The sequence below is a fragment of the Trematomus bernacchii genome, unplaced genomic scaffold (genome assembly GCF_902827165.1).
Source record: "Trematomus bernacchii unplaced genomic scaffold, fTreBer1.1, whole genome shotgun sequence".
NCBI lineage: Eukaryota > Metazoa > Chordata > Actinopteri > Perciformes > Nototheniidae > Trematomus > Trematomus bernacchii.
The window spans coordinates 731057-756400 of record NW_022987601.1 but is presented as its reverse complement, the minus strand read 5'-3'; the positions used below and the strand labels follow the sequence as shown (position 1 = coordinate 756400).

The 25344-nt window shown below is 42.1% G+C and overlaps 1 protein-coding gene across 1 annotated transcript in view; it reads left to right on the top strand.

The window, feature by feature from the left end:
• The first annotated feature begins 1759 nt into the window (after window positions 1-1759).
• Window positions 1760-25344, top strand: part of LOC117482578 (NLR family CARD domain-containing protein 3-like) — a 35959-nt gene continuing 12374 nt past the window's right edge. Inside the window, exons 1-3 of the mRNA XM_034130713.1 lie at window positions 1760-1900; window positions 8718-8908; window positions 9533-9640. Of these exons, the coding sequence (XP_033986604.1) occupies window positions 8883-8908; window positions 9533-9640 (134 nt within the window). The 5' untranslated portion in view covers window positions 1760-1900; window positions 8718-8882. The remainder of the gene's footprint in view (window positions 1901-8717; window positions 8909-9532; window positions 9641-25344) is intronic.

The following is a 25344-nucleotide window of genomic DNA, read 5'->3' as shown; positions in this document are numbered from 1 at the left end:
TCTTTAAAGTAGAGACACTACATACTGATATACACCTGAACATCAGCAGGAGAGGACTCTTTAAAGTAGATACACTACATACTGATATATACCTGAACATCAGCAGGAGAGGACTCTTTAAAGTAGAGACACTACATACTGATATACACCTGAACATCAGCAGGAGAGGACTCTTTACAGTAGAGACACTACATACTGATATACACCTGAACATCAGCAGGAGAGGACTCTTTAAAGTAGAGACACGACATACTGATATACACCTGAACATCAGCAGGAGAGGACTCTTTAAAGTAGGGACACTACATACTGATATACACCTGAACATCAGCAGGAGAGGACTCTTTCAAGTAGAGACACTACATACTGATATACACCTGAACATCAGCAGGAGAGGACTCTTTAAACAGCAGGAGAGGACTCTTTAAAGTAGAGACACTACATACTGACATACACCTGAACATCAGCAGGAGAGGACTCTTTAAAGTAGGGACACTACATACTGATATACACCTGAACATCAGCAGGAGAGGACTCTTTAAACAGCAGGAGAGGACTCTTTAAAGTAGAGACACTACATACTGACATACACCTGAACATCAGCAGGAGAGGACTCTTTAAAGTAGGGACACTACATACTGACATACACCTGAACATCAGCAGGAGAGGACTCTTTAAAGTAGAGACACTACATACTGATATACACCTGTGTGGCAGCAGGGTGTGGTTAGAGCGCCAGCAGCTGGAGTGGGGAGAGGCTGCGTGCGGCTGGCCGGAGGAGGAGTTTGTTTGTTTGTAGCCTTTATTTAACCAGGTTAAAAAATGGGGAGTGGGCTGTGTGTCTGCTGCCCCTCATCTCAGGGGTGCGCAGTTAGCCACACACAGCCTTCAAGCGTCCTCTCGATACTACGGTCAGCTGAGGAGGGCCATCACAGCCTTCGATACCAGATCCCGGAAACACCTTGTCACCATCAGTGACTGCAGTTCCCCATCTGCCCCAGTCAATCAAGGTGTACCTCAAGGCTTTGTGCTTGGCCCCTGTGTGTGTGTGTGTGTGTGTGTGTGTGTGTGTGTGTGTGTGTGTGTGGGTGTGTTTTAAGTTAAAGCCTTTTATTGTCATTATACACAGAGTATAACGAGATTCAGAGTGCAACTCTGTCCCGGAGTGCAAAAAATACAAACACGTACATAACACTAAAACACGGCAATAGGACAGACACCATAAACAATCATACGGGGGAATAAATAGTTAAACATATTGATATAAAAATAGTAAATAAAGTGTATTAAAAGTGTGTATGTGTGAGAATGGTTACGGTTATTGCATGATGTGTGGTGGTTAAGCAGCCTGACGGCCCAGGGGTAGAAACTGTTTTTGAGTCTGTTTGCCCGTGACTTGAAGCTCCTGTATCTCCTCCCAGAAGGCAGGAGAGAGAACAGGCTGTGATCTGGGTGAGAGCTGTCCTTTATTATTGTGTTAGCTCTGCTGCGGCAGCGGGAGGTGGAGATGAGTTCCAGAGAGGGCAGGGGGCAGCCGATGGTTTTCTCTGCCATCCTGATCACTCTCTGCAGGGCTTTCTTCAGAGAGTGATCAGGATGGTGTGTGTGTGTGTGTGTGTGTGTGTGTGTGTGTGCGCTCGCACACGCGTTAGTTTTAAAGACCCCTTCTTGTCCCCCCTGTGTGTCTTGTCTTCATGATGTGAACAGATTTGTGACTGGATGGTAAACTAAAGCAGTGAGAGAGCTTTTAGCTTCCAGCAGCTGTCTGATGCTTCCAGCTTCCGGTTTAAAGTCAGCTATCACTGTTCTGTAAGGGCTCTTATTTTGAAGTGCTTCCTGTTTGCTGTTCACTTTCACTTTGTCCTCGCGGTGTCGCAGCTTCTTCTTCTTCTCTCGAAAGGTTTGTAACTCTTTGTGACTTTAGAGCTTTTAGAAACAACTCTTCTGACCAATCATTGCTCAGAGAATAACTCCACATAGACACTTCTCACCATCTCTGTATTCGGATCACTTTGAATTATGTCTGTAACTTCTTTGTGTGTGTGTGTGTGTGTGTGTGTGTTTGCGTGTGTGTGTGTGTTTGCGTGTGTGTGTGTGTGTGTGTGTTTGTGTGTGTGTGTGTGTGTGTGTGTGTGTTTGCGTGTGTGTGAGTGTGTGTGTCGGGCCCGGCGCCACGAGGGGGCAAAAGGTATGAAGGTAGATATGGTACACGAGAGCGTGTAAAACCTGATATGAGCACTTGCAGAAAAGATATCTGAGCTTGTGTGCATACATTTACACTTGTATAAAATATCCACGTATCTGTGAACCACATTTGAAGTCACAGAAGAAAAAAAAAAAGTTTTGTAGCTTGTAGAAAAAAAATGAACTTAGTGATGAAATGTTCACTTGCAGAAAAATATATATTTTTTAAATATATTTTCCATTACAACTGCAACTTGGTTATTACAACCTCTCAAATCAGTCATTACAACTTCACGAATCTGCTCTGTGGCAGTATAAATCCACGAATCTGCGGCCTTGACTTTTGCTACACTTCTTGCGATGAATGTGTCGCTAAAGTAATTTTCACCTGTAGATGTGGGGGGAGGGAGGGGGGTTGGAGCGAAGGGGCGGAGCTATCACAACGACGAGGCTCGGGTCAGTCACGGGCCGTTTCTCAATCGCGAGGATATTGGCTTCCAAGCCAATATTTCAAGGATGCTACGTCATCGAGTGCCGCCGAAGGACTGTTCCAATCTCCAGCATACTTGGAATTCCACCGAGGCCGCGTCCTTGGTTTGGGGGAAATTTCGAGGCTGCACATGGGTAGACTTCGCGTCCTTAAAATCCCCACAATGCTTTGCGCATGGACCAATTTCCCCAAATCTGTGGCGGAAGATGTAAGGCGGGGCCTCTCATATGATGCACACCTGCACACTTGCTAGCCTGTTCCACTCTTTGTTTTCCGAATAGCAGGAAGTATTCTTGCCTTGCTTCTGAAGCTACCAAGCCAGCATCCTCGCGATTGAGAAACGGCCACACAGTCACAGCCATAGTCAGGTCGAACCGGATGACTGCGGGGCTAACGGTCCGTATCTTCATGCTTATATCGGACTATTGTGACTCGCTCTGCGGTTAAAACAGACGGTGCATGAATGCGGTTTTGCGGTAAGTGAAATTCGAGTACTTTATTTATGTGTTTATGATTTTAATCAGCTACGTAATGAATGTTAAGGCTTGGGTTAGCGTGTAAGCGAGTGGTAGCTACATCTGTGCTAACGATGCTAATCGTAGCCTGCAAGTTAAAACCATAGACTGTATATATGAAGGTTAAAACGAAATAGACAAGTGTTAAGCGTTAAGTGGGATAATACTGGAGAACAAACGGCTTCTGTTTGAGGTTGATAAAATAAGGTCATCCTTGTAACTTAGAGAGATATTTTATTATGTAGGTAGGAACTGTATGCATCGCTAAGGTTAATTTAAATCCGCTATGCTGAAGTATGTAGACAAGCTAATGTCGAAGTAGTGTATGTGAAATCAACCTCACAATAAGATGTGTGTATATTACAATTATTAATGTCATATTTCAAGATGATTACTTGGATATTACAATATGGTTGGTTGAGCTGAAGTTCATTATTGAGCTTACACATTAACATCACAGTCATCTGAAGAACGAACCCAAACCTTGTTGTTTTTATTAATTGCATTACCAAATTGGTATCAAATAAACAGTAAGCATTGGTAACACAACTTCCAAAGTTACAGTAAAATAAAAAGGACCCTGACTCGGGCAATACACAATCCAACATGTTCAACAGAAGAGAATAAGTTATATTGTTTGTACACATGGTACTTTACATATATATCTGTTTGTTTAAAGTTTCCAGGTGATGCAGACAGGCTGGACCAGAGAGTGAGAGACAGAACTGGACTCCTCACAGCAGTGAACTTCAGCACAGGTACAAATACTCTTTTTTCATACTGTACAAAGAATCAAGAAAGATATTGGTTTAAATCAATGAAGTATTGACTTTAATACACTGCTATACATTCCATTAAACAATACTAAATACTAGATCACCTACACATCAGTGAAGTTGAGGGTTTTTTCCATGCAAAGGGTTACTTTAGATGTTAACAAGCAATATGACTGTCAGCTTTCTAATTTAATGTATTGAAAGCAAAGATATTTAACACATAGTGACAACTGCTATTTATCTCTCAATATTGTCTGTAAAAACGTGGTAAAAGTTATTCTTTCAGTGAGACAACAGAGCAAGCTTGTTTTAATAACAGTTAAATATTATTTTGATAATAAAATACATTTCAATGTTGATGAATTCCATACTGTTCATTCATAATCTGATTGTCTTTGTAGCTCACTGATGAAATAAAAAAAAACATTCCAATTACAAAATAATTATATCTACAGCCCCTAAACACAAACACACCTCTTTCATAAATAACACACTTGTTCTGCAATAATATGTTTTATGTTTCCTGTAATTTTTGTTAGGAAAGGACATGCCTGAAAGACACGACTCAGCATCTCCTCTTTCTCCGAGGGTCAAGAAAAACATCCAATAGGAAAATTAAAAGCTGATGTTATGAGATTTTAAGACCAGTACAGGACATTCACTAAGAAACTATTTTTATTGTGAAAACACAGTCAGCTGATCGAATGCACCTATTTCCACATCTACACTCCATCAGCTGATTATTTCTATTTGCCTCACTTCATGAGCTTCACAACATGTACCTTGTACCGCAGAGTTTGCAACGCAAATAAATGGGGCCAATCTTCAGTCAGATGTGAATGTGTAATCTAACATTTTCAGTAAGAATAATGGACAAAAGGAGTGCAAATACAAATTCAATTTATTGAAATGTGAACCAAAAGTTAATCAAACATGTTTTAAATAAAAAGCACATATGGACAGAAGGTGTAAACCTATTAAATGTATAAGTAAACACATTTAGTCAAATAAAGTGACAGACTAGGCCTGATCAGGTGGTATCAGCTATGCATGGGCTCCTCCATCAGGCCTGGTCCTCCTCGCAGAGGAAAGACCCTCAGTCCTCTCCGGCCAAACCAACAGACAGGACGTCCATCACACGGAGGTTTCTCTCTGAAGTCTCTGCAGCTCTCTGGACACCACGCTGTCTCAATCCATCCACACTGAATATGAGAGGGGAAAAATGAAAATAATAAATGCTTTAGACAATAAGAAATATAAAGTTGACTGTTGAGTTGCTCAGTTTTTTTAGATTGTCAATACTATTACTGTATAACTAATATCTCAGGTTAAGAGGCACCTTCAAATAAAGATTGGTCTTTAAATACATTTTGTCTTTTGAATTGTTTGTCTAAAGTCAAGGATCTAGAACTGGTACGTGTAGTTTTAATGATACAGTCTGGTTATAATGCTGTTTGGAGGAGGCCTCACAGGTAAGAGCACTAACTAGCTATCATCACATGTACCTTAGCTTGACTTAAATGTATTAAACGTATAGTTAAGTGATGGCAAAATATAAATAACTAATGTCATGCAAACATATTAATATTTGCTTGATTCCAGTGTTGAATTTAGCACATTGCATACAAACGTTAAGGGATTTTAAGATTCTGAAGTATTATGCTAAAAACTCAATAACTTAGATTATTATTTATAGTTTTGCTGAATAGTTTCATGTCCGCTTACCTTAGAAATGTAAAATGTAACGGCAGTGTGCAGATGGGGAGCATGTTAGCTTAGCTTGGTAGCTTCAGCTAGCTCTGGAACTTCCAGCCCGGTGGCAGCAGGTCCCGCCTCGGCTCCGCCTCTGCCCTTATTTGGAGCAGGCGGGAGCGGAACTCTGACGCCACTGTCGAGCCGTTAGTGGCCGACTCCGCCTACAAAGGGCTTCTCGGCAACTCTGCAGAATCCTATGGGTGACGTCACGGACACTACGTCCATTTATATATACAGTCTATGGTCTTCACACATACATGCATTCTTCTCTTGCATACATATATTCAGTGGCGTTTTTATATATGTACAAAAGTGGTGGGGCACAAAAAACTTAGATGCAGTGAGGTTCGTGGCTGGTGAGGCACTGGCACTGACTCTTCAGGTTTACAAATATATTTTGACCTAAACCAAAATATAATATTATTTTCAAAAGCTTTTTTTGTCTGATGCTTCGATTAATTTTAAACAGACAGTTCAACAAAAGGGTACCCAAAAAATGTAATTTTATCATTTAAATATTGAATTGTTCTCTCTTAGTAAGATCCCATTTTCAAAAAATTGCGGTCTTACCTTGACTTGAAGATGAAGTCCATTTGCCTATCCTTCTGGACAAAAATGTCTATTACTTTTTTGTAAAAGTCCTCCTTATCTTCTTGTAGTTTCAAAAGTCTATCATAAATCTAATCAATAGATTTATGATAAAAAAATTATAAAAGTAGGGTAGACATGTGGATGTTATCCGGCTGAACAAAACGTGCATTTATCTAACAGGTACGTTTCCCACAGATCTTATTTTGAGCTATTTTCTAAAATCCTCTGGATAAACCTCATTGCTTTTTTGCAGCTTACTTCCTGGTTTTAGGACGCGTCACTGCACCTCTCTCGTCTCCTCTTCACACACCACACTTTTCGCGGCACATGTACTTACAGCCAATCAGCTCTGAATGATGTGCGATGACGTATGGTGGGGATGGCAGCTCTGTGCCCCTATGGTCTTTTTTTTTTTGCCACACACATTACATTGAAAAATACTCTGAGCATGCGCAGTGTAGTTTTTACAGTCACCGTTCACTTTGACAGTGAGAGGGTGGGGCATGATCAGGTTTTGTCCCACATGGCTCAAAACGGCACTGTAGACACTAATTAGAAGAACACAGACTAAAACAGCAATGTACAGACGAATCAGATGATTAAACATGATCTTAAAATATATTTTATATATTTTTTTATTTCTTTTTTTGCATCTCTTTGCATTTTTTGTAATCATTATGTGTAATACTTTCTGCTGACACTAGGTGGGGCTGTGCCCCACCTGCCCCTAATGACCAGTCGCCACTGCATATATTGTCTTCATACATACATACATTCTTCTCTTGCATACATATATTGTCTTCATACATGCATATATTCTTTATAAAATTAAATGTAAACATTGAATGAATGTGCATGAGAGCAAAATGTATAAATATGAGCATTAAAATATATGAATATGAGAACAAAATGTAAAAATGTGTGAGTGAAAAACGTATAAATGTGTGAGTGACAATGTATGAATGTGTGCATTGCAATATGATAATATGAGAGCAGAATGTATGAATGTGTGAGTGTAAATATATACATGTGTGAGAGTGAAAATGTATGTATGTAAAAGGAGAATGTATGTGTGTAAGAGTGAAAATGTATGTATGTAAAAGGAGAATGTATGTGTGACACACATACATTCTCCTTTTACATACATACATTTTCACTCTTACACACATTGTGTGTGAGAGTGAAAATATATGTATGTAAAAGGAGAATGTATGTGCGTGAGAGGACCAGTATGAATTACGGCCTGCACGGCCCCTCATACGCACACGTTAGTTTTAAAGACCCCCTTCTTGTCCCCCCTGTGTGTCTTGTCTTCATGATGTGAACAGATGTGTGACTGGATGGTAAACTAAAGCAGTGAGAGAGCTTTTAGCTTCCAGCAGCTGTCTGATGCTTCCAGCTTCCGGTTTAAAGTCAGCTATCACTGTTCTGTAAGGGCTCTTATTTTGAAGTGCTTCCTGTTTGCTGTTCACTTTCACTTTGTCCTCGCGGTGTCGCAGCTTCTTCTTCTTCTCTCGGTTTGTAACTCTTTGTGACTTTAGAGCTTTTAGAAACAACTCTTCTGACCAATCATTGCTCAGAGAATAACTCCACATAGACACTTCTCACCATCTCTGTATTCGGATCACTTTGAATTATGTCTGTAACTTGTGTGTGTGTGTGTGTGTGTGTGTGTGTGTGTGTGTGTGTGTGTGTGTGTGTGTGTGTGTGTGTGTGTGTGTGTGTGTGTGTGTGTGTGTGTGTGTGTGTGTGTGTGTGTGGTGTGTGTGTGTGTGTGTGTGTGTGTGTGTGTGTGTGTGTGTGTGTGTGTGTGTGTGTGTGTGTGTGTGTGTGTGTGTGTGTGTGTGTGTGTGTGTGTGTGTGTGTGTGTGTGCGCGCGCGCGAGTGTTTGCGTGTGTGTGTGCGCGCGAGTGTGTGTGTGTGTGTGTGTCGACATATTTCCTGAAGTTAACAAAACACCGGAAATATATCTCTGCTGTGATTGGTTGTTCCTCGTCACATGACCAGCTGAGTATTTAAAGAAAGGAAATATAAAGAGGAATGATTGATAATAATATATTCATGTGCACATTGGCCACCAGAGGGCGACAGATCCCCTCAGCCTCATTCACAGGAACACTGTTTACTAAAGAACAATTCAAATCTATAGTAAACAGAGATAAGAGTAAAGGAGCATGAAATAAAATACATATTATTAAAATAAATAATATTAAAATACTTTTGTAAACAGGAATCGTGGAAACATATCAGGAAATAAATAAAAAGGAATACAACAATTAAATTGTAATCTAATATAAATAATATATGAAACAATTATAAATACAAGGGGTAATATAAAGCAAGCGAATGTTTAAATATATAAGACATACATTTAAAAATTAATAAATGTAGAGATTTTATTTTCAGAGTCCAGTAGAAGTGAAGCGTGATCCCAAAGAAAGGCAAAGAGGAAGCAACAGGAAGTGGTTTCCTCCTAAAGATTACACTGTGAGGGCCAACGACCTGGACCTGGGACCTGGACCTGGACCTGGACCTGGACCTGGACCTGAGTCCTCTAAGAGTGACCGCCCAATGGAGCCTCAATCTGCTGATGGGAGGTAAGACTAAAACTGACTAAAAGCCGTTTGATATAAAGTCAGTTGTTGTCGGTGTTAAAGCTTCTGTGTAACCTTCAGGAAGTCCAAAGGTCAAAGGTTTGATTTGTCATATACACAGATACAGTGAAGTAGTGCAATAGACACAGGGTCACAGGTTCCTCCAACAATACAACATAAATATATAGACATATATATATATATATATATATATATATTTCTGTTGTATTGTTAGAGGAACCTGCCCGTCAGGAAGTTCAGGATCAGACTGGAGTCTGCATGAACTCTCTGGCGTTATCCTTTAAAGTCACATTCTTAACGTTAGCTTCACACTGCTGGTGCTGGAGTGCAGCTGAAGAGAGGCGAGGCGCTTTGTAGATAAACTTCACGTCTTCAGGATTTTCTCTGAAAAGCTGTCCTTCACATAGAGAGCAGTCCACCAGCTGATATAGGGAACTCAGAAAGTGGGGAAGGTTTAAATGTTTAATGTTCTTTTCAATCTGTTCACACAACGGCAATACAAAGCGATCACTACCATTACATTGTTATATAAAGTGACTCTAAGAGATTTAACATATTTTCCATCAGTTTTTGTCCAGCTTGCAAATGCATCTATTTCTGTTTCAGGGTCCAGCAGCAGAGACCAGACTCTCCCAGCTGTCTGTCCTTCAAGAGCGACCGGTTGAAGGACAACTTCTTAGACTTTAAAGGACGACCTCCATCTGCTGATCAGAGGTAAGCTGTAACTCATAGAAAGAGTCCGGTTATCATAGAATAAAACTAGTCCGTATGAAGTCTTGTCCAACTTATGTTCTAGCAGTTTTTCTCCAGCATGTTTTACGGCCACATAATCAGGAGAGAGGAAGTCGTTTTTTCTCAGCGAGAACTGAAATACTGAGTTTTCAGGGTTGACTTAAAGATGTCCAGAGAAGTGCTGTTACTGTTTCAGCAGGGAGGGGGGTCCAGAGGGTCGGGGGAGCGACACTGAAAGCACAGTCCCCATTAGCCGCGTTCACACCAAGTACTTTCCTGTACTTAGTTCCGGCACTAATGGCGCGTTTCCACTACAGCGCGGAGCACGGTTTAAGAGGGCTGTGACGTCAGCGGCCCGTCTTTGGTTGCGTTTCCACTTGGCCTAGTACCGGCCGGCGGGTCCTAATTCACAGTTTTCCTGGCCTCATAAAATCGCGGGTCTAGGGCCAGAGACAACGAGGCTGAGTCGGGCTGAGTATGCTAAACTAGAGAGAGCATCGCTGGCAAAGGGGCTACAACTACAACAAGATGGACATATTTGACCGTGATTTAATTGTAATACACGTTTCAAAATGATGCCGAAGTAACAACATACTGATACCGGTTAGTAAAAACCATGAATTAATGCTTTGTCAAGTCTGCAGACAGACGGCAGGGGAAAAACCTTTTAAAATGCTTGTTTTCTAAATGGAGATTGGCTAAGCTAACGCAGTATATGCTCCGACCGTCCACACTCACAACAACGGCCTATACAGACATAAATAAAGCAGCGACTGTATTCACCATGACACAGGCAGTCTGTGGTTTGTACTTGTTTAACTTTTGTCTAGTTTCTGAACATATATGAGGAGCTGTGAGCTCTGAGTGCTAACAGCTAACGGCTGTGTTGTTTTTCTGGGGATCTCTGAAGATCACGTCACGGCTCCGCCTACACTGCGTTACTATAGATACTACCCCAGTTCCTAAACTGTAATGGAAATGCGCCATAAAGTGAGCCAGTCCTAACGAGGCCCAGCCATACCGAGCGGGGCCGAGCGAGGCCGTGTAAGGCAAGGCAAGGCAAGGCAAGTTTATTTATATAGCACCTTTCAACACAAGGCAATTCAAAGTGCTTTACAAAAATGGAAGACATTATGAAAATGGCATTTAAAATCAGTCATTAAAAAGAAAAGATAATAAAATAAACATTAAAAGAAAAAATACATGGATAAAAGTTAAAAGTTACAGTGCAGTTTAAGATGTGAATAGTTCAATTAAAAGCAGCGGCAAAAAGAAAAGTCTTCAGCCTGGATTTAAAAGTAGTAAGAGTTGCAGCGGACCTGCAGGTTTCTGGGAGTTTGTTCCAGATATTTGGAGCATAATAACTGAATGCTGCTTCTCCATGTTTAGTTCTGACTCTGGGGACAGAAAGCTGACCAGTCCCTGAAGACCTGAGAGATCTGGATGGTTCATAATTTAGCAGTAGGTCAGACATGTATTTTGGGCCTAAACCATTCAAAGCTTTATAAACCAGCAGCAGTATTTTGAAATCTATTCTTTGACACACAGGAAGCCAGTGTAAGGACTTCAGAACAGGTGTGATGTGATCCACTTTCTTAGTGTTAGTGAGGACTCGAGCAGCGGCGTTCTGAATTAGCTGCAGCTTTCTAATAGATTTTTTAGTGAGACCTGTAAAGACACCATTACATTAGTCGAGTCTACTGAAGATAAAAGCATGGACAAGTTTTTCCAAATCCTGCTGTGACATTAGTCTTTTAATCCTAGATATGTTCTTTAGGTGATAGTAGGCTGATTTAGTAACTGTTTTAATGTGACTGTTGAAACTCAGGTCAGAGTCCATGACTACACCTAGATTTCTGGCTTTATCTGTTGTTTTGAACATTGCAGACTGAAGCTCAGCGCTAACTTTTATACGTTCTGCCTTGGCTCCAAAAACCATTACCTCAGTTTTATTTTTGTTTAATTGGAGAAAGTTCTGACACATCCAGTCATTGATTTGTTCAATGCACTTACTCAGTGTTTGAATTGGAGCATAATCTCCTGGTGAAATTGTTATGTAAATGTGTGTGTCATCCGCATAGCTATGGTAACTTATTTTGTTGTTTTTCATTATCTGAGCCAGTGGTAGCATGTAGATGTTAAAGAGAAGAGGCCCCAAGATGGAGCCTTGAGGTACCCCACATGTCATATTTGTCAACTCAGATGTGTATTTACCTATAGAAACAACGTTTTTTCTGTCCTTTAAGTAGGACTCAAACCAATTTAGAACTGTTGCCGCAAGTCCCACCCAGTTTTCTAGTCGGTCTAGTAATATGTTGTGGTCAACAGTGTCAAACGCAGCACTGAGATCTAATAATACTAACACTGAAGTTCTGCCACTGTCTGTGTTTGAGTGGATGTCATTGAAGACCTTTACAAGAGCAGTCTCAGTGCTGTGGTTTGGACGAAATCCTGACTGGAACACATCCAAACAGTTATTTAAATGCAAGAAGTTACTCAACTGTTGAAATACAACTTTTTCAATGATTTTACCTAGAAATGGCAGGTTTGATATTGGCCTGTAATTGTTCATTACTGAAGCATCTAGATTATTCTTTTTTAAGAGCGGTTTAATGACTGCAGTTTTCAGGGCCTCTGGAAAAATACCTGAGTGAAGAGATGTGTTTACTATATGAAGTAGATCTGAGGCCATGCAAGGAAAAACATCTTTGAAAAATCCTGTTGGAATAATATCAAGGCAGCAGGAGGAGGATTTCAGAAGTTGAATAATGTCCTCTAAGTTTTTACCATTAATCTGATGGAATTGTGTCATGGTGTTTGAATTGATATTAGGTGGACATAGGGACAACACATTTGCTGTACCTGATACAGAGGCACTGACTGCTTGTCTAATTTTCTGAATTTTGTCAGTGAAGAAGGAGGCAAAATCATTGCACGCCCTGGTGGATAGAAATTCAGAGGCTACTGACACTGGGGGGTTAGTTAGTCTGTCGACGGTAGCAAACAAGGCACGTGCGTTGTTTTTGTTTTTGGTAATGATGTCAGAGAAGAAAGACTGTCGTGCGTTTTTCAATTCGAAATTATAAAGGCCAAGTCTCTCTTTATAGATTTCAAAGTGAACCTGGAGATTTGTTTTTCGCCACCTACGTTCAGCTTTTCGACACTCTTTTTTCTGTTCTCACGGTCATGGCCTTTCTCCATGGAGATATTTTCTTGCCAATCACTTCCTTTACCGTAGTTGGAGCAATGGTATCTATAACATTTTTAATTTTTGAATTAAAATGATCTACTAGCTCATTTACTGAGATGTTAGCAGGGGAGAGTGTGGATGAAAAATTATGAGTAAACATTTCCCTAGTATTTTCAGTTAAATATCGCTTTGTGGTTACCTCTTTCTGAACATTTTTGTGAACAGAAATAGAGCTCTCAAAGAAAACACAGGAATGATCAGAGAGTGCAACATCAGTCACCACAACCTTTGAGATATTCAGACCCTTTGAGATCATTAAGTCCAGAGTGTGCCCCTTATTGTGCGTGGGCTCCGTCACATGCTGAGTCAGCCCATAGTTATCAAGAACACAAAACAGTTCTTTAGCCCCTCTGTCCTGGGGGTTGTCAACATGGATGTTAAAATCACCAACAATGACTAAACGGTCAAAGTCAATACACACTATTGACAGCAGTTCAGTAAAATCATCAAAAAAGCTTGCACAGTATTTGGGTGGTCTATAGATATTTAGGAACAGAGCTCGAGAGGAGCATTTCAGCTGAAGGGCCACATATTCAAAAGAAGCAAAGTCCCCATAAGATGTCTTCCTGCATTGAATGGAATCATTGAACAAAATAGCAACTCCACCTCCCTTCTTATGCATTCTTTCCTGACTCATAAAACTAAAGTTGGGAGGGGTTGATTCGATAAGAACAGCTGCACTGTTATTTTGTTCAATCCAAGTTTCCGTTAAAAACATAAAATCGAGATTGTGCTCAGTGATAAAATCATTGATTAAAAATGTTTTTCCTGCCAAAGACCTGACATTTAATAAAGCTAGTTTAAGTTTGTTAAATACACTATCAGTAAAAACATTTGTGACAAGCTGTGGCTGACATGGAATCACTGCTAAATTTGATAACCTCACACAAACGTTTGAGCACTTCCTGTTTCTAAGCTGATTTACCGCTCTTAATCTATTACCTATCAACACAGATATCGGCAAAGCTACTGGCAGGCAGGGCCCCGGCATGTGCTGGAAAGAGTTGAGAGTGCCATATGCCCTTGAGCCTGGACCCAGCACATATCAGAAATAGTTTGTTGCGTTTTGTACACACACATCCTTATCAGGCTTCGGATACTGCAGATGCTTTCTTGAAGGGAGGGGAGGTGGTTGACGTAGGCACGGTGATGAAGACGGGGGAGATGGTGCGTGTCTCTGCTTCGGTGATTTTGGTGGGCGTTGTGGAAGGGCGGGGGTAAAGGACATGCTGCCAGGGGGGGGAGGTGGTTGACGTAGGCTTGTCTTCGGTGATTTTGGTGGGCGTCGTTGAGGGGCGGGGGTAAAGGACATGCTGCCAACCCTGCATATCGCCTTCATGCGGTCATCGAACTCCAGGGGGGAGGGCGAGGGTGAAAGGGTGAGCGGAGAGTAGAGAGAGCTGGGGGATGAATGAAGAGTATCCTCAAAGGCGTTGACAGTGTGTGTAGTGGAAACGCGCCATTAGAGCCCCGGCGCTTTTAACCCCAGGGCACTTAGTACAGATCGCGTTCACACCGGAGTACTTTTCCCTGAGGGAAGATTACGCAAATGAGCCGCTGACGTCACTTCTTCTTCTTCTGCTTTGGCTTTACTGGCAGGCCACAAACCACTTCACGGTGAGTACAGTAGGTGGCGGTATGCACCTTAAAGTTGTTTGCAATCCGCTGCAAAACAAGAGAAGAAGAAGAAAAACTTCCCGCGTATACTGCGACGCCCACCCACTCGCTGTACATTAGGCGTCTGTTGTTTACCTTCCGACCTCAGACATGATGGAGATGGAGTCGACTGAAGTTGTGCTGTTTGTGCTCATGTTATACAGCTTTGTAACTGAGTTAATGCAGCCTGAGCAACTTGCGTACAATAACAAAACAAGCCGAGCACGAGTGGTGGTGGAGAACGCTTTTGGCAGACTGAAGGGCAGGTGGCGGTGCTTGATGAAAAGAAACGACTGCAAGATGGACAAGATCACATTCCAGGTGGCAGCATGTTGCATATTACATAACCTTTGTGAAAGTAATGAGTACAGGGACGAATGGACTGCCTTACCGGCGACCCAGCTTTATGAGGCATCTGAACAGCGTGTAAATTGTAAACATTTTGACAATAAAGATGATCTTTTGTACAGTGCTTTTGTTTCTCTTTTATTTTCCAGTCAAGACAGGCAACATTACAATAGTGTCCAGTGTGGCAATATAATAACAATAAACTGTGCCAAGTGTGTTGTATGCACAGTAAATAGGCTCAGCAGCAAACACACCGTTATTATTTATCTTCCTGAGACCCACTGCATCGGTCTGCCATAAACATACTTGTTAGTTTCGGCCCATAGTGGACTCCATTTTGTGTTGTGTAAAATGGGGGGGGGAATTAAAAGTTTGCAAATCCCCATGTCCTCCTCAGAGGACAATCATAAAAACATTTAGTTTTAGGTCAAATAATATTTAAAATGATATAAATTATCATATTTGTGTATGTGCCCCTGCCATTCCTCCACAAGGTTGCAACATTGATGATAAATAAATGACAAATAAAGCTTAGCCAGTTTATAACCGATGAAACATGATGGTATCAGAATAATCACTTACATGTGATGTATAGGATGCTACGGTCACTAAAGATAAAGTGTCAGGAGAAATAAGCAAGATACAGGATCTGTTTAACAGTAAATAGAAGTTCACATTTTTAATGTAAATAAAATAGAAGTTGTACATGTAAATTAACATTATCAATATAAAATAAAGTCAGTTGTATCAAGACTATATAATAACAGTAATAACAATAATATAAAATGAACTGGTGAGCATCTTGTCCTCCGTTTCCTGGGCCTTGGTGAACAGCACCATCTGATCCCCGTGCATCGACTCTTTCACAACGGCACGCCGGTCCTCCAACGCCTGGGCGGTAGGGATGGGTATCGTTAAGGTTTTAACGGTACTACTACTTTTATCGATACCGCTTATCGGTCCGGTCTTTTAACGGTACTCTTATCGGTTCTTTTGGAGAGAAAAATTAGGTAAACTAACTATATGTTGTATGTCAGGGACGACGGATGGAAATTAGCTCAAAGCTAAAATCCGGCATATTTACACTTGAAGCTAGGGTGACCAGATGTCCCGCTTTGCGCGGGACTGCACAGCATTTTCACGACTTTTGGTGCGTCCCGCAAATTGAGACGATGTCCCGCATATTTCATTTTGATTGGCCAAAACGCTTTTCTGCCATTATGATTATGTTTTAAACGGCACTATGTAAGTTGCGCTGACAGGCGACAGAGGTCCACAGTGAGGTCCACAGTGAGGTCCACAGTGAGGTCCACAGTGAGGTCCACAGTGAGGTCCACAGTGTACCCCCCCCCCCCCCCCCCCCCCCCCCCGTTGACAGTTCATGCGTCAACATTACATTTACATGTCCCACATTGTCCCACACAAATATACTCTCTGTCCCACTTGTGGCTTTCTGTCACCTGGTCACCCTACTTGAAGCATTATTTGTCTAAAGTGTTCATTAATGTGCATTGTCCCTATTCAAATAAACGATTAAATGAAAATTAACAAATTGTGAACAAAACTAACATTGCTTTTTATTTAAATGAAATGCATAATATTTCACATCAACAGAAACAACAACGTTTTAACAAATGGTATTAAATAATGTGATGACAGAACTGTGAACAGAATGGCTGAAACTTTAACAAACTAAATAACTCAGTTCCCTCTAATCATTAACCCATGTTTGAATCATTGAGTTAGCTCCGTGTGTTGCTGCTAGCATACATAACACCTGACGTGGAAACGTTACTCGTGGATGGGGCTACAGAGCTACTAGAGAGACAGTCGAACCTGGTGCATTTCTCCGTCTGAACGTGGTGCACTTTTGCAAGATGTTTAGACAAATTGCTCGTGTTACCGCCCTGACATGCTAAACTCTTATTGCACTTTAGGCAACGAGCGAGACGGGTAAAGTTTAACCACACCTCGGAGCGCGTTCTCTCCGCCATCTCCTCCGTGTGTGTGTGTGTTGCTGCATGTAGCAGCTGCGTGTGTGTAAACTGCCCCGCCCCCTCGCAAGCAGGCGGGGGAGAGAGATCTCTCGTCTGGATTGGAGAGATCGAAAATACTAAAAATGACGCATTTTGCAGTCTTTTTGCTTATTAGAAACGGAGTTGGCGACACTAAAACTGCAATATAATGTTTGTGTAGCAATAATACACATGACATATTTTTTAGATGTCTCCAGTACCGATAAAAAGACCGATAACGTCGGAGCTTAACGGTACCACGGTCTTTAATAATTCAGCCCCGGGGCCCGTTTAATACCGGGGCTCGGTACCCATCCCTACTGGGCGGTGTCAAAGAAATTCGCATCCCGTGTCCGCTTTCCTAAGAGGGGAAAATAAGCAAGATACAAGATCTGTTTAGTCGCCATGTAGTTTTACAACATACTAGGAATGTTTTTTTGGTATTTTCACAAATAGAATTAAGGTTTCACAAATCTGAAACTGTGTTATAAAGAATGTTTAGCCTCTCTGGGATAATCCAGTCCAGATTTGATGAGTCTAGGTATAGTGGTTTTAGATCAGGACCTGGTCTAATGTGGTCTACATGTAAAAAAGCACTGAAATCTCCCTTTTTTGTATTTTCACAAATAGAATTAAGGTTTCACAAATCTGAAACTGTGTTATAAAGAATGTTTAGCCTCTCTGGGATAATCCAGTCCAGATTTGATGAGTCTAGATATAGTGGTTTTAGATCAGGACCTGGTCTAATGTGGTCTACATGTAAAAAAGCACTGAAATCTCCCTTTTTGTATTTTCACAAATAGAATTAAGGTTTCACAAATCTGAAACTCTGTTATAAAGAATGTTTAGCCTCTCTGGGATAATCCAGTCCAGATTTGATGAGTCTAGGTATAGTGGTTTTAGATCAGGACCTGGTCTAATGTGGTCTACATGTAAAAAAGCACTGAAATCTCCCTTTTTTGTATTTTCACTAGGGCTGTCAAGTTAACGCGTTAATAACGCGTTAACGCAAAAAAAAATTAACGCCACTAATTATTTTAACGCGATTAACGCATGTGTATTTTTTGTCCTCGGCCGCCGTAGTTTCAGAGCGCATCGAGTGTAAAATACCATCGACAAGCTGATGCTGACAGCCTCGCTCCTGCCGCCCGCTTGTGGCAGACCACACTTCCACGCTCACCGGCAGGCCCGGACTGGCCATCGGGAGGACCGGGAGGGAGTGTGTATGTGTGGCGCGACTCGCGCGAGCGAGGCACACCTTACGTGTTGTTGTTGTTAGCATCTGGTGCTAGCTAGCTGCGCTAACGGATTTAAGGAGCTGTTTCAATGACATTTCGCCGACAACTGCGCCGAGCACTTGACTTTATGCAGGTAGCCAGACAGTGGGACATTGTACGAAAAGTCAGCACACTCAGCACGGATCGTGCGCGCAACATGATTGCAGCGTCCAGGCAGCTCCCATTCGAGCATATATGCCTTGAGCTGCACATAGCTCCAACGATTCATCACAGTGTCTCCACACACACACACACACACACACACACACACACACACACACACACACACACACACACACACACACACAGTATTATTGTATGAAAGAGGTTCCAGGTTGAATTGAGGCGAATATTTGTAATGTTCAGAGGTTGTTGTGTTTAATATTCATGAGTATATTTGTCATTGTTCAAATGATAATAAACAAACATATAAAGCATATTTGCCCACTCATATGTTGATAAGAGTATTAAAAACTTGAAAGATATCCCTCTAAGGTACATTTAGAACAGATAAAAAAATGTGCGATTAATTTGCGATTAATCGCGATTAACTATGGACAATCATGCGATTAATCGCGATTAAATATTTTAATCGACTGACAGCCCTAATTTTCACAAATAGAATTAAGGTTTCACAAATCTGAAACTGTGTTATAAAGAATGTTTAGCCTCTCTGGGATAATCCAGTCCAGATTTGATGAGTCTAGGTATAGTGGTTTTAGATCAGGACCTGGTCTAATGTGGTCTACATGTAAAAAAGCACTGAAATCTCCCTTTTTTGTATTTTTACAAATAGAATTAAGGTTTCACAAATCTGAAACTGTGTTATAAAGAATGTTTAGCCTCTCTGGGATAATCCAGTCCAAATAAATCGGCTATGCAGCGATTTAAGAGGTTCAAACACGGAGGATTGTTCCTTTTTGAAGAGTGCTTCATGTATGCTTGAACTTTGTTTAATGTTGTTGAGGCAAGTTAAACATAAAATATGATGAATATTATGAAATAAACATGATTGTGAACATCAGTTCGATGCGTAACGTTCTTTCAAGACAAAGTTACAGTGTGTGTACCTTTGCGTTTGGTTGCTGGTAAGGAGGACGACCAAGCGCTGTGATGTAGAATGCAAAGCTCGCTTGTTTCCAATCCCGAGAGTTGTCCATCCTCGCCTGAAACAGACGATTAGTGCCATGAGTTAGTGAAGCAAATTACAGAAACACTGCACAGTTATTCACAAGTCAAAACGTTTTCATAGCGGCCGAGAATATCTAGCTAGCTAGATGTAGCTAGCTCGGGGCCGGTGTTAGCCTATTCAGCCTAGCATGGCTAGCTTGATCTACTGAGCAAATAAAAGTACATCTGAGACCATTATTGTGCAGATTAAAACCCCAGTGCATGTAGTTGATTTTACCTTCGTCGTGGTCGTCATCGTTGGCCACTGAATCCGCCGTTTGTAGTCCTGCCTGAGTTTCTTTATTTTTAGCCGGCTGTGCACGATTCCCAGGTCGAGTGAAAGCTACTGAACTGGCTTCAGTAGCATTCCCTGGGTCGCGTCCTCGGCGTAGATCTCCAGAAGCGCCGACACCTCCTCATCATTTCTTGATGCTTGCCATAACTGCTTTCAAAAACAAACCCAACGCTCCGTTGGTGCGTTGGGTTTTTGTAGCGAGGAAAAACAATGGCGTCTCCACACAACAGTTGTACGGGCGTGGTTTGCAATTCGCCCAGCCAATCAGCACTGGGGCACTTTTGGGGCACTTTTCACCCACAGAAAAGTACACTCTCCCAGCGGGCTCTAAAAATGGGGGTAAAAGTACCCGAGATTAAGTACGATTTTTGGTGTGAACGCGACATAAGGGGTACTCACGGAACTAAACGCGAAAAGTACGGTGAAAAGTACTCCGGTGTGAACGCGGCATTAGTCCGGAGTCTGAGGATAGCAAAGTACAGGACAGGATGTATGGGCGCTAGTGTTGTCACGATACCAACATTTTGGTTTCGATACCGATACTAGGGATGGAAACGATTAATCGAATATTCGAAATTATTCAGGTATTCGAATAATTATTCAGGTATTCAAATATGAGTTACGAATTTTCTTATGAATGTTTTTTCTTTTTTTTTTTTTTGGGAGGGATGCCTTAGTTGATTGCATATTATCAAATTTAATAATTCAATGTATACGACAGTGCCATAGCTAAATGTGTTAGGTGACGTCTAAAGGTGTGTTTTGCTCCGCTCACCGGTCCCTCACAGCGGGCAAAGCTGCAGGTGCTGATCTCTCTCTCTCTCTCTCGCGTCCGGTACTTCACTCGCGTTTATGTCCAAATCCATCAGATCTAGCTAGTTCTAGCTAATGATATGCCTGCTGCCCCTGCCTACATGCAAATCACGCAGACTCAAACCTCATCTTATGCCCAAATGCGGCGCAAATGCGCTCCGCAGCCGTTGGGAGGTTCCGCCGCTAACAGTTCATGAGCGTGCTCCCCCGCCCCCTGTCAACACTCGCGATACATGAGTGGCCAGCCTAAACAACAATAAGCACTGCTTGGCAACCGTGTGTGGCGGCAATGTACATAGACATTTTGACAGGAGAGATTTAGTTTTGCCGATATTCAACATATTTTACCAGTCATAGTCCGGTAATTATTTACACTCTAAGAAGAGTCCTACACAACAGACATGGCGTCAAAAAGGAGTAATGTGTGGAAATATTTTGACCAGGTTAGTGAGTGCGGTGTAGAGTGCAAACTATGCCAAATTAAACTTATATATACATACTATACCTTGCTATACCCGCAACCTCCGTTCCAGCTGAGAGGGTCTTCTCTACAGCTGGCCTGATTGTGAATCGCCTCTGCACATGAAAGCTGTAGGCCTATAGCTGTCAAACTGTGATCACCAGTTCAATACATTTGACAAATTCGACTTGGTTTCTATACTTATTTGAACATGTATTTATTTATTTCCAAAAGTTATTGAAAAAAAAATGTGAGAAAAAAATCTTTAGACATTTTTTTTTTACCCAATTTTTTTTTTATAGGATATGTACATTTCGGTTAACCGGTTAACCGTTTTTTGGGGGGTCGAATATTCGAATATATATTTGCTTTCAAATTCCCATCCCTAACCGATACCAAGTCAAGAATTGCGATTCCGATTATTTTTCGATACTTTTCTTTTATTATTTTCATGATCAATAAAATTGTAGTTTATCTGTTAAGTGTTTTCTTCCAACATGGTCTCTTCTTTATACTTGAGTTTATGTGATTTCTTTGATAGTTAACTTTATATTTTATTAACATGTAATTAGGGATGTCCCGATCACCTTTTTTTGCTCCCGATCCGATTCCGATCATTTGATTTTGACAATCTGCCGATACCGATTTTTCCCGATCCGATCTTTATGCAATGCATTAAGAGAAAAAAAAGGAGAAAAGCATTCAAGTTGTCCCTTAAACCCCACGTTCTCCACCACAGATAACGGCTGGTCATCCAACGCGATGAATTCAGCTATCTTGGCTGTTCTTTTTTTGGCCTTTTCACTTTTCTGGGGCAGTTTCTCTTTCCTTTTAAAAGTCTCTGAAAGTGTCGGTTGTTTCAGTGCCGTTACCTGAGTGGCCGCTGTGTACTCGTCGTGTTGTTGTTGGTGTTTGTATTAGATTGGTCGTGTTGAACGTAGTTCTGTTCTTTCCACCACGCGGAACCTCCGCCTTGCAAACATTGCATCTGGCTGTTACACTGCCTTCGCTTTCAATTTTATAATACTTCCAAACTCCTGACATTTTCTCTGTCCCGAGTCACCAGCTGAACGTAGCCTCTCGTTAGCTTACTGCTACTATTAGACACTGCGCCCACTCTGTTGCCAGATTTGAGAGAAATAAGCAACCAGGTCTATGAAAACAAGCCCAAAAGAAGCAACACATACATGATGTTGTGTAATTTTAAACCAAAACTAAGGCCTCAGGATGACTTTAAGACGTGAACATGGTCATTTTTGTTTTGTAACATTAAATAAAATAAGAAAAATATTTTATTAAAAAAAAAAAAAAAAATCCGATCCCCGATTTTTTTCTCCCGATTCCGATCTTTTGAAAATCACGTGATCGACTCCGATCACGTGATCGGATCGGGACATCTCTACATGTAATAGTACAGTAATATAAATAATTATTGACAAAATGTACATAGCAGATGTTAGCCACATTGGTAAGTTAGCTACAAAGATAGCCATATTAGACAGTTATCATTGCCATTAATTGCCTCGTCAAACTACGAAAACGTTCGTTTGTCACAAAATAAATGACACTTGTTTGACTTAGATTTGAGGGCATGGGCTTGAGCATGATGTAATTATGTTATCTAGCACATTCGCTAACCTGTCTGTCTTTAAATTCTTTAAACAGCTCTGGATGCCGGTCGGCGAGGTGCTTAGCCAAGTTTGATGTGTTGGCTCCCTTGGTTTGCGGGGATCTAAAACATGTCTTACAGACAGGCCTTGTGGTGTCCGTAGGCTTGTCCTCACTGTCAGAGATATAGCTCAAATACTTCCACATTTCGCTTCTGGCGTCTTTTTTGTCAACAAGCCAAGGCGCAGCGGCAGTTGCACTCGCACTTGCAGCTTCTCGTTTTCTCACATGCTCTGGCAGCTAGCGCGTGCACGAGAGAGGGGAGGCACTTAGGCCCCGGCTCCACGGGAACGCATACGGCAAAACGCATCGGAGTAACGCAAACGCAAAAAAGCTTCCGCCCACACGCAATATACACCGGATTGTGTCAAGCTCCACGAGACGGCTCCGTTTACATCCAACCGCTGGAAAAGCTGCAGTACATATGCCGAGCCTGTACGTGGCGCTGTAACTTCCTCCACAAAAGCAGCAACTTCCTCCACAAAAGCAGCGAAGAAGAATGGTTGTCATGGCTGCACTTCTGTTTATTCTCCGCGGTGGGGGCCGAGGGATCCGGGCAGTGTTAAAGTTGAAATCTTCCGGACAAAATTATAAAAGTGCCGGTCAAAGGTCTTCTTTGTTATTTATTGAGCTTTAAAACAAATGAATAACGACGATATAATGATATATAATAATAAAATACACGGAGCCTGTCTCTTTTTCCTCTCTTCTGACAGCGTCAGTGTCTGTCTCATGCAGCAGCTGATCCTGTAATGAGTGACCCGACAGTAAAAATGAACATATTTATAACTAGTTTAGGTAGTTTGAGAGGTAATTAAAATAGCTAAGGGTGATGATCTGACTTGAAGTGTGTGTTTTGCTCCCGCTGCATCACAGCGGCAGGAGCTGCGTGTCTCCGTCCTGTCAGATTAGACTTCACTCGCGTTTATGTCCATATCGAGATAAAGATAAATAATCTGAATTCAGTGTGCAGTGTACTTTTGCGGGGGTGAGCAGCAGAGGTGGGGAGAGGTGGGGCTATTGCGTCGTCATTATCAGAAACGGATGACCGTATAGGCTACCACACGGCCCCGTTGGACCCCCCAGAGCGCTCCATTCCCAGATCTATCCACCTTTGGACCCGTTGTCGTTTGCAGGGTCTGTTTCTACGTTTCCGTTACGGCGTCATCTAGCTTAAAGGGCTATACGCATGAGAAATATGCGGATTCAACCCGTTTTCGTTCCCGTGGAGCCTAGGCCTTAGAGCGTGCTTGAGAGGGGAGGGGCTGCAGGCACGGCTGCAGTGCAGGGAGTGGAAGCAGAGCGCTGAACACACACGGCTGTTTATTAAAACAACGCTTTCTCACCGGAGTACTTTTCCCCGTCATTCTTAAAGTACCGATACTAATGAAACGGAGGAATCGTAACGTTTTTAACGGCAGGGTATCGCGGTACCTTTCAAGTATCGGTACACCGTGCAACACTAATGGGCGCAGGAGATCTGTGAGGGACTGAGGGGAAAGGGCATGGAGGGACTTGTAGGTGATGAGGAGGAGTTTATATGTGATGCAGGACCGGGAGCCAGTGGAGGTGACGGAGGGTAGGGGTGATGTGCTGCAAGGGCTTGGTGTGGGTGAGGACCCTAGCAGCAGAGTTCTGGACGTACTGGAGCCTGTCCAGGGTTTTGCTGGGAACCCCAGACAGGACTCAGTTGCAGCCGTCCAGTAGGGAGGTGATGACGTCAGAGAGTGATGGCCGGAGTCGGTTTTACAACTTATTTGACATGTTTCTGGAATGAAAGGGTGGAGTCTAAGATCACGCCCAGGTTGCGGACCTCAGAGGATGATGAGATGGTGGACCCGTCAACAGTGAGGAGCAGATCCCCAACCTTCCCGAGCAGTGCCTGGGGGCCACAACCATGAGCTCAGTTTGAGTGGATTTGCTGTCATCCATGTTTTTATTTCAAGGAGGAAGTTGACTAGTGACTAAGGGGGGGAGGTGGGCAGAAGGCTTTGTGCTGATGTAGAGTTGGGTGTCATTTCGTATGAGTGGAATCTGAGACCATGGCTGTGGATGATTTCACCAATCAGAAGTATGTATATTGCTAAGAGAAGGGGACCGAGCACCAAGCCTTGGGGGACACCATGGTTAACAGAGGCCTAGGAGGAGCTACAGCCAGCGTAGGTCACAAATTGTGTCCATTCAGAAAGGTATGAGTGGAAGAAGGAGAGGGCTGAGTCAGTGAGGCCAAGAGGTTCAGACAGGTGAGGAAGATATCATGGGAGGTGGTGTCGAGGCTGCAGAGAGGTCGAGGAGGATCAGTGTACTGATGTGACCTGAGTCAGCCGCGATGAGGTCATTGGTGATTTTGATGAGGGCGTTCTCTGTGCTGCGTTGTGTTCAGTAGGCAGATTGAAACTTCACGTCTTCAGGATTTTCTCTGAAAAGCTGTCCTTCACATAGAGAGCAGTCCACGGGCTGATATAGGGAACTCAGAAAGTCGGGAAGGTTTAAATGTTTAATGTTCTTTTCAATCTGTTCACACATCGGCAATACAAAGCAATCACTACCATTACATTGTTATATAAAGTGCCTTTAACCTGTTAAGCCCTGAGCCCGTTTTTCAGGTCTCAGGCTCGAAAATGACATTCCCAGAACAAATGACCATATCTTCCCTTCTAAAAGGGTTAAATTAATCATCTTTTTTCTCAAAGTAATGATAAACCTGTGAGTTGGATGTAGAAAAGTCAGAATC